Below are 17,090 nucleotides of genomic sequence, written 5' to 3' on the forward strand. Positions count from 1 at the left end.
GCCCGGCCGATACGAGGAGCTGGAATGTACCTGGAATGTACCGCACCGGGCTATGTACACGCACTGGGGAAACTGTGCGCTCCACCGCATAACACGGTGCCTACCCGGTCCCTCTCTCTCTCCGGTAAGCACAGGAAGTTGGCACAGGTCTCCTACCTGGCTTAGCCACACTCCCTGTGTTCCTCCCCCAATACATTTTTGGGCTGACTCTCGGGCTTCCAACCGCGCCGCCGTGCTGCCTCCTCATACCAGCGCCTCTCTGCTTTCGCTGCCTCAAGCTCTGCTTTGGGGTGGCAATATTCCCCTGGCTGTGCCCAGGGTCCTTTTCCGTCCAACTCGTCCTCCTATGTCCATGAGTCTTGTGACCGCTGCTCCTCCTGCTGCTGCCTGTTACCACGCCGCTTGGTTGTTTTGTGGTGGGTGATTCTGTCACGATCATGCCGAAAACACGAAGTAAACTGAACAAAACAATAAATGAACAACGTCCGTGAAGCTATACACGAAATGTGCTGACACAAAACACTACACATAGACAATCACCCACAACCCACAATGACAAAACAGGCTACCTAAATATGGTTCCCAATCAGAGACAACGACTAACACCTGCTTCTGATTGAGAACCATATCAGGCCGAACACAGAAACAGACAAACTAGAAATACAACATAGAATGCCCACTCAGATCACACCCTGACCAAACAAAACATAGAAACATACAAAGCAAACTATGGTCAGGGCGTGACAACTACTTCATGTTAGATCCCTCACTTCCAAGGCAGTCATAGTCAATGAACTGATCATAAACTTGATGTGATTGGCCTGACTGAAACATGGCTCAAGCCTGATGAATTTACTGTATTAAATGAGGCCTCTCCTCCTGGTTACACTAGTGATCATATCCCCCTGCGCATCCCGCAAAGGTGTTGCTAACATTTATGACAGCAAATTTCCATTTACGAAAAACTAAATAACTGCGTTTTTGTCTTCTGAGTTTCTAGTCATGAAATCTATGTGGCATACTCAGTCACTTTTTATATCTACTGTTTACAGGTCTCCTTGGCCGTATACAGCATTCCACACTGAGATCCCTGAATTCCTATCGGACCTCGTAGACATGGCAGATAATATTAAACTTTTTGGTGACTTCAATATTCATATTAAAAAGTCCACATACCCACTCCAAAAGGCATTCAGAGCCATCATCAACTTAGTGGGTTTTGTCCAACATGTCTCAGAACCTACGCATTGCCACAATCATACCCAGGATTTAGTTTTGTCCCAAGGAATAAATATGGTGGATCTAAATGTTTTTCCTCATAATCCTGGACTATCGGACCACCATTTTATTACATTTGCAATCACAACAAATAATCTGCTCAGACCCCAATCAAGGATTAACAAAAGCTGACCTATAAATTCTCTGCATCTACCCAAGGACGTTGGAGTACAAAAATCAGTTAACCACCTAACTGAGGATCTAAACTTAACCTTAACTTGTAATACCCTAGATATAGTCGCACCTATAATAACTAAAAACATTTTTCACAAGAAATTAGCTCCCTGGTATACAGAAAGTACCTGGGCCCTGAAGCAAGCTTCCAGAAAATTGGAAAGGATATGTCACCATCTTCTGACTAGCTTGGAAAAACAGTACAGTGCAGTTTAGAAAATCCCTCACTGCTTCTCAATCAGCACTACTTTTCCAAGCTGATTGAGGAGAACAAAAATAATTAAAAATGTATTTTTGATACAGTCGCAAAGTTAACAAAAAAAAACAGCATTCCCCAAGTGAGGGTGGCCTTCACTTCAGCAGTGATGAATTCATGAACTTCTTTGGTGAAAAGATTATGATCGTTAGAAAGCAAATGATGGACTCTTTGAATATGCATATTTCTCAAAAACCCGAGTCTGCACAGAACTGCCAGGACCTAAGATTAATGGAGACACTCATGTTTTTAATCCTGTATCTCAACACTTTCACGAAAATAGTAATGGCCTCTAAACCTTCCAGCTGCCTACTGGACCCTATTCTAATAAAACTACTGAAAGAGCTAATTCCTGTACTTGGCCCTCCTATGTTGAACATAATAAACGATTCCATATCCTCCAGATGTGTACCAAACTTACTAAGAGTGGCAGAATTAAAGCCTCTCCTGAAAAAGGCAAATCAGAGCGACACACAGAAGCATCTAGGGTCAATGCCCTACTCAAGGGCACGTTGACAAATCTACCACCAGGCCAAAAAACGTGAACCCGAACTCTCCAAGATTCCCCCACAGTATCCCAATAGCTGTTCCTCTACCATTCGAGACCCCTCCCACACCCATCCCCAAGAAGGAACAAACACTTAGCTTCCTAGTACATATGGTAATTAAAAAGTTTTATTGAATGACTTTGAGGATTACCGTCAAAATTACTTGTTAATGGAGAAAATAGACATCGATGACAGGTGCATGGGCCCCCAGAGCTCATGGGCTCCTCCCTCCTTGCGGGGGTGTCCGGTACGCCAGTGACCTATATACCACTATTTCATACAAAATAAAAATTACCACCCGATCCCACTACTTGACCCTAACTGATCCTACACCATGCCGACAGCCTGGGAGGACAGGACTCTTTCATTCAACACACCTTGTAACTCTTCTGCAGTAAAACCTCATACACCCATGTACTTCTTTGCAGCTTCCAATTTAACATCTATTTTCTGTGATTTACGTTCCATTTCTGCATTAGAGTTGATAACAATGTCAATGAATGGTAAGAAGCCAACCTTTTTTGAAGCACAAATTTGTATATCACTCTGTATTGGCCTAGGCATACTACTCACTCTTGACCCATCATCCTTCCACTCTCTTCACTGCCTTAGCATATGACACCTCATGCAGATGTGCTACTACAACATCTACTCTAACCCTGGTAACCTCAACCGGTCTCTTCTGATCCCAAGCAACATGGGCACCCCCACAATTTAGTTTTTTTCCACCGATACTACAGTCATGGCCAAAAGTTTTGAGAATGACACAAATATACATTTTCACAAAGTCTGCTACCTCAGTTTGTATGATGGCAATTTGTATATACTCCAGAATGTTATGAAGAGTGATCAGATGAATTGCAATTAATTGCAAAGTCCCTCTTTGCCATGCAAATGAACTGAATCCCCCAAAAACATTTCCACTGCATTTAGGACCAGCTGACATCATGTCAGTGATTCTCTCGTTAACACAGGTGTGAGTGTTGACGAGGACAAAGGCTGGAGAACACTCTGTCATGCTGATTGAGTTTGAATAACAGACTGGAAGCTTCAAAAGGAGGGTGGTGCTTGGAATCATTGTTCTTCCTCTGTAAACCATGGTTAACCTGCAAGGAAACACGTGCCGTCATCATTGCTTTGCACAAACAGGGCTTCACAGGCAAGGATATTGCTGCCAGTAACATTGCACCTAAATCAACCATTTATTGGATCATCAAGAACTTCAAGAAGAGCGGTTCAATTGTTGTGAAGAAGGCTTCAGGGCGCCCAAGAAAGTCCAGCAAGCGCCAAGACCGTCTCCTAAAGTTGATTCAGCTGTGGGATCGGGGCACCACCAGTACAGAGCTTGCTCAGGAATGGCAGCAGGCAGGTGTGAGTGCATCTGCACGCAGTGAGGCAAAGACTTTTGGAGGATAGCCTGGTGTCAAGAAGGGCAGCAAAGAAGCCACTTCTCTCCAGGAAAAACATCAGGGACAGACTGATATTCTGCAAACGGTACAGGGATTGGACTGCTGAGGACTGGGGTAAAGTCATTTTCTCTGATGAATCCCCTTTCCGATTGTTTGGGGCATCCGGAAAAAAGCTTGTCCGGAGAAGACAAGGTGAGCGCTACCATCAGTCCTGTGTCATGCCAACAGTAAAGCCTCCTGAGAACATTAATATGTGAGGTTGCTTCTCAGCCAAGGGAGTGGGCTCACTCACAATTTTGCCTAAGAACACAGCCATGAATAAAGAATGGTACCAACACATCCTCCGAGAGCAACTTCTCCCAACCATCCAGGAACAATTTGGTGATGAACATTGCCTTTTCCACCATGATGGAGCACCTTGCCATAAGGCAAAAGTGATAACTAAGTGGCTCGGGGAACAAACATCGATAGATATTTTGGGTCCATGGCTAGGAAACTCTCCAGACCTTAATCCCAATTTGTGTTCCATCCTCAAGAGGTGGGTAGACAAACAAACCCCCACAAATTCTGACAATCTCCAAGCATTGATTATGCAAGAATGGGCTAACATCAGTCAGGATGTGGCCCAGAAGTTAATTGACAGCATGCCAGGGCGGATTGCAGAGGTCTTGAAAAAGAAGGGTCAACACTGCAAATATTAACTCTTTGCATCAACTTCATGTAATTGTCAATAAAAGCCTTTGACACGTATGAAATGCTTAGTAGATATTGCGATCTAAGAGCTTACACCTAAGCAGACAGGCTAAGTCAGGATTTTTGTGACAGTATGTCATTATGGCTACATGATTATGTAGGCTTTGACAGTGTCCAAGTAAGCTATTACCAAAGATCTTTTACTGATCATCAGATAGGCACGGACTATACCAAATATTTTTCACAGACATGTTTATTATATTAAAACACACGTGAAAATGAATACAAGTTATGTTCTCAACAGCAGACAAAATATGCATAGATGTGTTATCATATATTGGAAAAAGTGGTGTCCGATTATTTGGGTTGGATTACACAAATAAAGTTAAGTACATGGACAAAAGTGTTCCATATGTTTTAATACATTTCTGTTTTAAAATGTTTCTGAGAAATATCTACAGGGCCCATTGTTGAACATCTCTCTGGCCTTGAGTCTTACATGTGCACCAAAGCAGAAAAAGGAGACTGATGAAACCCAGACAGGGAAAATAAGTTCTGACTTACCCTGAAAAATAAACACAAAATTGCAACGTTAACACAGTGATATGAATCTGGCCATATTTATCAATAACAAGAAACGGTATTACCTTATTGTTGATGGTCACTTTGGCATAGATTTAGCCAAATTGTAACATATGTTCAATCTAAATTACCTAATACGATTGCCATCTATTTGGCTTTGCTCAGAATCCATAAGCAAAGCATTGAGTTCATGAACAAATCTCAAATATCTATAATGGGTCCAAAATATCACCCGGTGTGTCCAATACTGGCTCATTATGGTAACTACAGTAGTTTCTGCTAACATGTTTGAAAAATAACAGCAAATCAGATCATGACATCATGTCTATAAAAGGTTGACTTATCAAAATTACATCATACACAGCAGGGCTTCTTTCTGCTTAAAGAAAACAGAATAAGAAATATGCCAAATCTGCACCCTCCCTTGAGCCTCGCCCAGATTGGGAAAAGCCTCAAGTAGCAATCTCAGAAGATTTGAATACTGTTGTTGATTTATGTATGCAGTAATTTGCCCCGTTTTGTATGATTGTCATATTGACGACTCCACCTTTACAAATACAGTAACTATCTCCAGAACAGAAACCTTTGTCCATATGAGGTTCCTTGTGAGTTTCTTCTCTAAAGTGGCAGCACCTATAGAGAACAAATGAAAAGTATCTTGGTTCAACTTTAACACAGTTAAAAGACAAGATACCTGAAGCCTTGCTTGTAGCAATCTGGAACTAGTTTAGAGCCATATGATTAACCAAATATCCACAGTCAGGTATATGAGCAGCTTGGAATTATATTTTTAACCAGAAAGAGTAGATGTCATGTGGAGAAAAGGAAGGAGGCCATAAAAGTATTGTGAGAGAAAACGTATGGAAACAAACTTTTAAGGTATGTTATTATGAGTGTCTATTATAAATGCATTTAATAAAATAGTAAGTGAAAGTGATTCCCCATCTTGTCTTTTCTATCACCCCAGTGTTGTTTGCTTTTTGTATCTACCCATGCCATCAAAAAGGACCTTGATAAGTGGCTTTGTGGAGGTCTTGTCTCTCTGAAAGTGGAGCCCAGGCTGGAGAAGGTGCTGGGCTCTGTCTCGCTCTCAGCCACCACAGGAAACATCATTGTTGGGAAAAACATCAAACATCAGTTAGTGTCAGTAAAAAAAAGCACACAAAAATATATATTTTTTGTGTTGTCTTTTGCTTATTTGGTTTGAAACTAAATTTAGCATACAAGTGCCAAATCCTAACTTGAGATCTGTGTTCATCAAGTTATGCGCACAAATCAAGTTGGGATTCCAGCCTAAAAACTGCACAAAAAGCTGATGAAAACGAAAGTATTCTAGTTAAGGTTTGTGGATTAGTTTTAAAAATACAGAATTTCGGTTAATTGTTAGACACTTAAAGGGGCCTGAACATTGGCATGTGTATGTAGGGAAGACATTTGTGGAAAAAGGCATAAATTCTCCATCAGCTACACATGTGTGGGCTCTTTTATTTCTGTTTTGCTCCTATAAGAACATTAAAATATATAACACAAAATAAAGTAGAGGCAATTACCGCTCATAACAAGCAGACTCAAAGCTCAGAGAATAAATATCCCTGTATCAAAAGACAACATGGTCATACAAAACATGAAAACCAATGATAGAGGGAAACAAAACACTTAAATATCCTTCTTTTTTAGAGGAACATGCCTAAAATAATTGCAACACATGAGTTTGAATACATAGCAAGACTGCTATCCTCACATGCAGTTTCTAACATTGTATCAAGGGAACACATGAAAAACAAAAAGGTATTCGTTACAGGAGAGCAATAAATTCTGAGCTGTTCCATTAAGATAAGTACACTGAAGGTGCTCTTGTCCATCATAGCTTGTTGAATGCAGCCCCCCCATACCCGACCCAACTTCCTCTCCACAATTTGGGTGCGTGACTTGATTAAGTTTACTTTTATCCAGTTTGTCTTTGACATATTTTTAAACAACATGTAAACCATGTCTATTATGGCATCTGGCTAAAACAATGTGTACAATATTAAAATATATTTTAAAAATAAATAAACATACGAGGTAATAACCAGGTGAAGTTGATGGGTTTTGTTTTTTGGAAGAGGGGGGATAGCTTACCTTCAATGTACTGAAAGTGGTATACAATCTGCTTTAAACAGGAGGGGCCATCCCTGCAGGTGGGCTCAAGTAGGACCCCCAACAGTTTGGGTTTTCAGCACTGACAGACCTACAGGCAGCGGCAGAACGGGCATGCGGACCAGGGCCTGCACAGACACCAGGGTGGGGGACGGGGTGAGTGGGGGAGCACTCTGGGTTTTCAATACCTGGGGGAGACGTGGATATAAATAGCATTTACGCTGGCCCTGCACCACAACACAACACAGGGCATGACAGGTAATAACCGCACAGAATAATAGTAAGTCAAAGGAGCTGCCAAGTCTGCAAGACTTCACCTTCTACAGACTGTACAAACATGCCATTCAAAAGGTTTAGGGCATTGGGTTACGAACAATTGGGTTGCGACCAATCAAACAAAGCCCAAGTTAAATAACTGTGATCATTATCTGGACCCCCTCCCTGCTCGTCACAGCCTTGGCAACTGGTGAATGACAGTAAACCCCAACAATCAGAATTATATTTTTACAGCTACAATATCATCCACCTTCAGTCACCTGCAAGGGGCCAATCAAAAACTGAAAATCCAAGTGGATGAAACTCAAAACTCTTTATGAGTGCGTCATTATAAGCTTTTTATCTGGCTTGCAGGTAGGCGGAGATGGAAAATATGTTGTAAAGCAGACATTCTGCTTGGAGCCCTACTATGGTTTAGGGATGTGACAAATGGAAAATATTTCTTAACGTTTAAACTGCCATTTAAAAAAAAAAAGTTTTCCCCCCGTTAAAACGATAAGAACATTTAACAAAATTCCATGTCAAATCATATTGCATGGTATGACCGCTAGGGGGAAATTAAGTTCTACCGTGGGCTTACAGTAGGTGGCATCTGGAATGGGCTTCTGCAGGTGAAATTACGATCCGACCGCTCCCTCTACACACATGCACCCAAGCTCCCAATAGGCCTTAAAGGTCTAATACAGCCATTTTTATCTCAATATCAAATAATTTCTGGGTAACAATTAAGTACCTTACCGTGAATGTTTTCAATTAAAATGGTCAAAAAGAAACAAAAATAGCTTCTTAGCTAACAGTAATTTCACAAGCAAGAATTTTGCTAGGACTGTCTGGGAGTGCTCTTAGTGGGGAAGGGAAAACTGAAAATTATTGAAAGAGAGGTTTGGAACTCTTTCTTATTGGTCTTAACTAATTTCCCACCCAGTGATGTCACCAGGCAGGCCAAAACTTCATCTCACCAAAACAGGTTGAAATTTCAGGCTGTCTTCTCAAACAGCTCTTACACTAAAAGGGCATTATCATGATTTGGAATAACTGCAGTTGCTATTTTAGGCTTTTTTGTGAACTGCTATAGTGTTCCATTTAGAATAGGTTACAACCCCCCCCTAAACCTAAGCAGGTTCCATAATAAAATATGAAACAAAAACATTATTTTGATGAAGGCAAATTGTGTATTCAATAGTCTAGGGGTCTACTTTATTTCATGATTAACAAAAGCCTGCCACCAAGTTTAAGCTCACAAATTAAACACAGGGCAAAAGAAATCCCACTAAATACAGATTGGTTAAAAAGGGAATCATTTTAGCTTTCTAATGCTGTTGACTATATGTCTCAACTACCATTATAAAAGGAATAACACCCTGTTGAAATGGGAGTAAACTGCGAAATTTATGAGAAAGACGCACCCGTTTCAGTAGCGTGAGTCGAGGCTCAAATGGCGTTTGCAGTTCTTCATTTAACAAATGACCTCACAACTCAAATAGTCCATTGAAAACAGATGCATACCAACTGTAATAAGCACTTTTTTTCAAACTGTTAACGACGATGACGTGCGGATGCATATCCCCTCTTACTAACGTTACAGCATTGTTGTGTTAGGTAGGCCTATTCCCTTTATGATGATCAGGACCTGTTAGTGGTAGTTTTGTGATAACTGCACTGGGATTTAAATTTTGTAGAAAAAAAAAAAAAAACACAATTAAATGTTTTCCCTTAACATTAAGGATTCAATTTCGATTAAACATTGAAATGTTCACACCCCTACTATGGTTATATAATACAAGTCCTTAGATCAATGTAAAACGGGAGAGCATGTGTGTGTTGTTCAAACAGGGGAAGAAAGATAATACTACTTCCTCTCCATCAGCAGAGTCTGCCAGCTCAAATAAATACATTTATTGGGCTGGGGTGGGGTCCAAACATAGTCAAACTAGGGACTCAGTACTAGCTTCTGGATGTGTCAATCAATCAATGCATGACTGTGAGTGGTACAGTAAGATATGCTCAGAAGATCTTCTCCTGGATGTAGGGGTGCTGCAGGGCCTGGTTGATGCTGATCCTCTTGGCCGGGTCCAGCATAAGGGTCAGGTCCAGCAGGTCCTTGAGCTGGGCAACCTTCTTGCGCTGGTCTTCAGGGAGACGCTGGCAGCCCACCATGTCAGCCAGCAGCTCCTTGGTGGGGTTGATGGTGCTTATCACTGTCACCTTCTCCTGTGGATAGATGGGACAGAAGAAGGACAGAGGTGGTACAGGGGGGATGGAAAGAGGGGAGTCAGGAAAGAAAGGGAGGGCATGCGATAGAGAGAGAAAGATAGAAGAGAAGGAGTCAGGATGAAAAGCGGAACAGATATGAGTGTGCGGGTTGGGTGGGGTGTGGCGAAAGGGATCAGTGTCGAGAAAGAACCAGGGAGGAAAACAAACCATTTCATAAGAAGGCGAGAGAAAATAATAAAATTGGCATAGAGATGTAGAGGGGGTGATTGGAATAGCAGGAAAAGGAGAATGAACAATGGGCTTAGCTAACTTTGCACAAAATGGAAATATACTGAACAAAAATATAAAGGCATCATGTACAGTGTTGGTCCCATGTTTCATGAGATGAAATAAAAGATCCCAGAAATGTTCCGTACACACAAATTTTGTGCACCATTTTTTTTATATCCCTGTTAGTGAGCATTTCTCCTTTGCCAAGATAATCCATTCACCTGACAGTTGTGGCATATCAAGAAGCTGATTAAACAGTATGATCATTACACAGGTGCACCTTATGCTGGGGACAGACAAAAGGCCACTAAAATGTACCATTTTGTCACACAACACAATGTCATAGATGTCTCAAGTTGAGGGAGCGTGCAATTGGCAAGCTGACTGCAAGAATGCCCGCCAGAGCTGTTGCCAGAAAATGGAATGTTCATTTCTCCACCATAAGCCGCTTCCAACGTTGTTTTAGATCATTTGCCAGTATGTCCAACTGGCCTCACAACCGCAGACCACGGGCCTACCCAGGGCTGCGCCCATTCCCAGTCATTAGGGCCTAATCAATTTATTTCAATTTACTGATATCCTTATTTAAACTGTAACTCAGTAATTTTTTTGAAATCATTTCATGTTGCATTTATATTTTTGTTCAGTCTAAAATCAGTTGACTGATACTGATACCAGAGGGGTTTTCATGCAAACATTCCCACTCTGAGACAACAACCTACCCTTTCAGTGACTTTGTCTACTTCTGTGTACAGGAAGTTGAGGTTCTGGTCAAAGTGCTGGTCCTTGAACACGCCTTTCCTGATCATCTGTGAAGGGGTAGAAAGATATCAGTTGGGATCAATTCCATTTCAAATGTATCTGTCCAGGAAGAAACCAGAAACTCAAGTTCCAAGTTTCCTCATTGATAGGAAACTTCATTGATATTTCAGAATTCTTATTTCACTTCTGAATAGTTTTTCTTTCTGTACATTTCCAGTAGTAGGGGTAAGGGTGTGTTTCTGGATGGACCCTACAGTACAGTTGGTCTCACCTTGTTGGGCATCTTGCCCTTGATGTCCATGGCGAGCTTAATCATGTGGTTGTTGGTTTTCCCTGGGAAAAGTATCTTGCCCGTGTACAGCTCATACAGAGTGCAGCCAACGGACCACATGTCGATCCCATAGTCGTAAGGCTTCCCGATGACTGCAAGGAAAGTTGTAGGCTTTAGGGGACTATGACAAACCATAGCAAATGAGTATGTTTGATCAGTGATGTGCTCATAAAGGCACACCTTCTCAAAAATATTAAAAATAATCTGTTTTCTTCCGTTTGGTGCCGACTAAACATGACAGTTGTACATTTTCCCTACAAGTTAAGACCTACAGCAGTGGTCACCAACTGGTTGTGGAGAGCTTCTGGATGCACTAATTCAACTAATCAAGGACTTGATGAGAGGTGATTAGTTTAATGTAGTTAATGTAGTTTGTGCTGGGATGTAAAAGCCTGCACACTAAGTATAGTAGTACTTCAGGTCAAGGGTTGGTGACAAAAAGTTGAGAGGATTAATTCTAAACCAATCCAAAGAGAAGAAAATAAAAAAGAACAAAGGAGAAGAACACAAAAGTGAATAAGAAAAGCGAAGACTCACTAATCTCAGGCGCCCTGTAGAACCGGCTGACCAAGTAGGGCGTGATGTCATTCTCTGCCACGTGCGACGCTGAACCAAAGTCACAGAGCTTTAGGATGGTTTTCGACTCGTTGACCTGTTGAAAACAAACTAATCAAAAAATATGCCACTCGACCTATGTAAAACTCCAGCCAACATGTTTCAAAAGGTCAATGGTGATGGCTAATCTCCCAGCATTCCCCTTCCACCAAATGCATTTATTGTAGAGTTCAAGCACAATGACAAACCACATGCTATCAAAAGAACTGAGATGCAGAAGTGAATAACCCTATTCCACTATTACGTCACTGTGGAAAAGGAGTGCTGCGTGCCACAGTCACAGGTCAGTAAATACTAGTCAGCAAGCATCTAGTTATTTACTGGCTAGTTAGCAAGTGAGACAACCCTGCTGTAAACTAAACTCTTAGGTAAGTGATACAATTTTAAATGTACTGTATCTAATTTATATTCAGAGCATTGACATTGTACAACGGTCATCTCTAGTTAACAGTGTTAATCCCCCCCAAAAGATCACATTGTTCACACAATTAGACCAGCCACGGCTGGTCACATGACCGGGCAAAACAGGTCAGGGCAGAGTGCCAGAGTGCCTCAGTTATCAGTGCAACTGGGTCATAATGCCAACAAGACAGCATAATGGATCATTCAGAATCATACAACAATATAGCAGATGCGCAAAATGGGTTCAGAAAGAAACAAAGTTGCCTGGAATACACCACCCGATTTACCACAATCAGATTCAAATAAAAAAATGAACAAGTCCACTTACTGTTCTTTAATAGATTTCTCTAAAGCCTTTGACCACAATGACATATGGGACAAGCTGGAGTCAAATTGGTCTAAATGGTAACATCCTGAAATGCCTTATGTATGATAATATGAACTGTCTAACTGGCTGCCTAACTGACTGGTTACCTGTTGACATTGGAGGGAAACAGGGTTGCTTTTAATCACCTATTCTGTTCTCAATGTACATTAATGATCTCACTCTGGCCATCAAAGCTTGAGGAAAAGGTCTTAACAATGAACGAGTGTCTACTCTTTTATATACAGATGACATCGTATTGATCTCTGAAACTGAAGATGAGTTAAAAAAAATATCATATTGCTTTTAACTGGTGTGAACAATACAAATGGAAAATCAATGTAGACAAAACTTAGGTAGAAATTAATCAGTGCCTAGAACACCTTATTTTCTCCTGTGGTCCTGCCACAGATGTTGTCAGTGAGTACAAGTATCTGGGGGTGATTATTAATTCAGTTTTGGATTAAGTGCATAGCTAACGATGCAAATCGTGCCCTTGATGCCGTCATTGTGAAGTGTAAATAGTTTTATTTAACTAGGCAAGTCAGTTAAGAACAAATTCTTATTTACAATGACGGCCTACCCTGGCCAAACCCGGACGACGCTGGGCAAATTATGCGCCGCCCTATGGTACTCCCAATCACGGCCAGATGTGATACAGCCTGGATTCGAACCAGGAACTGTAGTGACACCACTCGCACTGAGATGGAGTGCCTTAGACCGCTGCGCCATGGTAAGGAATGGGTGGCCTACCTTTTAAATGTTTCACTAAACTGTTTGAATCACTGGTGCTTCCTATTATTACCTATGCTGCAGCAGTATGTGGGCAGATAAATTGTACTTGTGTTAATGCTGTTTTTAACCGTGCCTGCAGATGTTACCTTTGTGCTGCTATTCAAGGTGATATGGTCTGGAAAACTCTATGGCATCACTAGTGGCTATGCATTTAAAAACATTTGCAGAGATTTTGCAGTATGCCAAATGAACGTGTTAAAGTGTATTTGTATGGGCTTGTGATGTTGCAAAGAAAAATGTCAAAGCTAGAGTGTATTCTAGAAATACCCAAAATGCTTTTGAATCAGCGCTTTTATGAACACAATTAACTAAAGTGGTACCAACTGATAAATAAACCTGAAAGTAATAAACTGTGCACTTACTGCCTATGTACACACAGTTTTTTCGAAGTAATATCAAAGCTCTTTTGTTAAATTTAGATGTGGAGTGGCCCCTCTCACCATTGAGACTCGTCGATACACAAACATTCCCTTAAAAAAACGTGTAGGTACTTCTTGGAACAAGGGTTCAATTGAAACAGAAGCTCATGTCTTGCTTTTCTGTGGGTTATAAAACAACATTAGGGATGATGTTTTTAGTCAGCTGTCCAGACAAAATTATAATTAACAGTCTAGATTAAAATAATAAATTGGGTGACATTTTATCGTCAAGTAATAATAATTTAAATGCCTGCGCCAAAGCCTGCCACATTATCCCACAATGGAGATGTTTCTTTATAAGTGCTTAATTGTCCTTTTATCTTCTGTACTCAGTTTTTTTGTTTATGCATACATGTGTATAGATGATGTAATGAATTCTAGACGACGCCTTTACCATGTTTGATAATGATTGTTAGACTCTCAAAACTACATTTGAGTGGTTCACAATGTGTTTAAAAACAAACAAATCTGTATTATTGTATCATTGTGGCGTGACACAAATACAATTTTCTAAACCAAAACCTGCTTTAAACATGTATTTTTGTAGTGTTATTGACTCTCTCTGGGTGCTTTGGTTGGTTAGAGGAGACGCACCAGGATGTTGTCAGGTTTGATATCGGCGTGCAGGATGTTGCAGCGTTTCAGCAGCTTCAGGGCCAGAAAGAGCTGCTGGCTGTAAGAGCGCACCGCCTTGATGTGGAGGCCCACGTCTTTGCCATACTTCTTCAGTACCTCGCGCAGGTTCATACTGAGGAGTAGAGAGAGATGACACTTACAATCTAGAGGTGCATTGTGCAAAGCTATGGCGTAGTGGTAACACTCCCTGGCATACCACATATCCCACTGGAGACCAGGGTTCAATCCCTGTGACCAACCTTCCCATTGTTTTTACCACTTGCCTGTCACTCCACTTAATTTCCTGTTTGCATAAAGTTGTAAAGTAACTGTCCAGTGCCCTCTGCTTAATGTGAGTCTGGAAGGAGAGTTTACAGTCTAACCAGACACCTAGGTATTTGTAGTTGTCCACATATTCTAAGTCATTCTAAGCCTATGTAGATATTCCATTTAAAAAATCCAGCTACAATAGTCATTTACAACATTAACAATGTCTACACTGTCCTTATGATCGATTGTATGTTATTTTAATGACCAAAAATGTGTTTTTCTTTAAAAAACAAGGACTTTTCTAGGTGACCCCAAACTTTTGAACGGTAGTGTGTATGTGTGTGTGTGTGTGTATACAGTATACAGTTGAAGTCGGAAGTTTACATACACCTTAGCCAAATACATTTAAACTCAGTTTTTCACAATTCCTGACATGTAATCCAAGTAAAAATTCCCTGTCTAGGTCAGTTAGGATCACCACTTTATTTTAAGAATGTGAAATGTCAGAAAAATAGTAGAGAATTATTTATTTCAGCTTTAATTTCTTTCATCACATTTACATACACTGAATTAGTATTTGGTAGCATTGCCTTTAAATTGTTTAACTTGGGTCAAACGTTTCGGGTAGCCTTCCACAAGCTTCCCACAATAAGTTGGGTGAATTTTGGCCCATTCCTCCTGACAGAGCTGGTGTGACAAAGTCAGGTTTGTAGGCCTCCTTGCTTGCACACGCCTTTTCAGTTCTACCCACAGATTTTCTATATGATTGAGGTCAGGGCTTTGTGATGGCCACTCCAATACCTTGACTTTGTTGTCCTTAAGACATTTTGCCACAACATTGGAAGTATGCCTGGGGTCATTGTCCATTTGGAAGACCCATTTGCAACCAAGCTTTAACTGATGTCTTGAGATGTTGCTTCAATATATCCACAATTTTCCTCCCTCATGATGACATCTATTTTGTGAAGTGCACCAATTCCTCCTGCAGCAAAGCACCCCCTACTACATGATGTTGCCACCCCCGTGCTTCACGGTTGGGATGGTGTTTTTCAACTTGCAAGCCTCCTCCTTTTTCCTCCAAACGTAACGATGGTCATTATGGCCAAACAGTTCTATTTATTTTCAGACCAGAGGACATTTCTCCAAAAAGTACGATCTTTGTCCCCATATGCAGTTGCAAACCATAGTCTGGCTTTTTTATTGCTGAGCGGCCTTTCAGGTTATGTTGATATAGGACTCGTTTTACTGTGGATATAGGTACTTTTGTACCAGTTTCCTCCAGCATCTTCACAAGGTCCTTTGCTGTTGCTCTGGGATTGATTTGCACTTTTCGCACCAAAGTAAGTTCATCTCTAGGAGACAGAACGCATCTCCTTCCTGAGCGGTATGACGGCTGCGTGGTCCCTTGGTGTTTGTACTTGCATACTATTGTTTGTGCAGATGAACGTGGTACCTTCAGGCGTTTGGAAATTGCTCCCAAGGATGAACCAGCAGACTCAGATGTCAAACAGTATCTTTGCATCAACAAGACCATCTCTTTACAGACTCTATGTTCACTTTCCCCAATATTATTTTTAGGGCAGGGTGCAAAGGCTTCCCAAAATCAGCAGCTGGGGCTTGTTCAATTGAAACCAAATTACTTTACAAAGAAAGGGAGAGCAGACCTATGCGGAGACCCACACTGCCTATTAGGACTGCCCCTGACCCCCCCAAAATATTGGTAGACTGAGAGTCTGTTCTTTCGACCAATTGATTGGCTGAAATGTTTAAATGTGTAATTTTCCATATACAGTGCATTCGGAAAGTATTCAGACCCTTTGACTTATTCGAGAGCATCCTGGCGGGCTGTATCACCGCCTGGTACGGCAACTGCTCCGCCCTCAACCGTAAGGCTCTCCAGAGGGTAGTGAGGTCTGCACAACGCATCACCGGGGGCAAACTACCTGCCCTCCAGGACACCTACACCACCCAATGTCACAGGAAGGCCATAAAGGTCATCAAGGACATCAACCACCCGAGCCACTGCCTGTTCACCCCGCTATCATCCAGAAGGCGAGGTCAGTACAGGTGCATCAAAGCTGGGACCGAGAGACTGAAAAACAGCTTCTATCTCAAGGCCATCAGACTGTTAAACAGCCACCACTAACATTGAGTGGCTGCTGCCAACACACTGACACTGACTCAACTCCAGCCACTTTAATAATGGGAATTGATGGGAAATTATGTAAATATATCACTAGCCACTTTAAACAATGCTACCTTATATAATGTTACTTACCCTACATTATTCATCTCATATGCATACGTATATACTGTACTCTATATCATCGACAGTATCCTTATGTAATACATGTATCACTAGCCACTTTAACTATGCCACTTTGTTTACATACTCATCTCATATGTATATACTGTACTCGATACCATCTACTGTATCTTGCCTATGCTGCTCTGTACCATCACTCATTCATATATCCTCATGTACATATTCTTTATCCCCTTACACTGTGCATTGTCGGAACTAGAAGCACAAGCATTTCGCTACACTCGCATTAACATCTGCTAACCATGTGTATGTGACAAATACAATTTGATTTGATTTGATTTGGAGGTGTTGAATGCCGAGCTATAGTCAATGAACAGCATTCTTCCAAAGGTATTCCTCTTGTCCAGATGGG

The 17,090-nt window shown here is 41.2% G+C and overlaps 1 protein-coding gene across 7 annotated transcripts in view; it reads right to left on the minus strand.

Annotated features, from left to right (window-relative positions):
- Positions 1–4,595: 4,595 nt before the first annotated feature.
- LOC110529981 (serine/threonine-protein kinase PRP4 homolog) overlaps positions 4,596–17,090 on the minus strand; it is a 42,160-nt gene continuing 29,665 nt past the window's right edge. For 2 of the 7 annotated variants that reach the window (XM_021612697.2, XM_021612696.2), the window contains exons 11-15: positions 14,122–14,275; positions 11,470–11,584; positions 10,873–11,024; positions 10,562–10,648; positions 4,596–9,566 (exon numbers count right to left, since the gene is read on the minus strand). In XM_021612697.2, the coding sequence (XP_021468372.2) occupies positions 9,360–9,566; positions 10,562–10,648; positions 10,873–11,024; positions 11,470–11,584; positions 14,122–14,275 (715 nt within the window). In that variant the 3' untranslated portion in view covers positions 4,596–9,359. The remainder of the gene's footprint in view (positions 9,567–10,561; positions 10,649–10,872; positions 11,025–11,469; positions 11,585–14,121; positions 14,276–17,090) is intronic. The other 5 variants (XR_005052887.1, XR_005052886.1, XR_005052884.1 and 2 more) reach the window with 5 other exon arrangements.

Source organism: Oncorhynchus mykiss, chromosome 8 (genome assembly GCF_013265735.2).
Source record: "Oncorhynchus mykiss isolate Arlee chromosome 8, USDA_OmykA_1.1, whole genome shotgun sequence".
Classification (NCBI taxonomy): domain Eukaryota; kingdom Metazoa; phylum Chordata; class Actinopteri; order Salmoniformes; family Salmonidae; genus Oncorhynchus; species Oncorhynchus mykiss.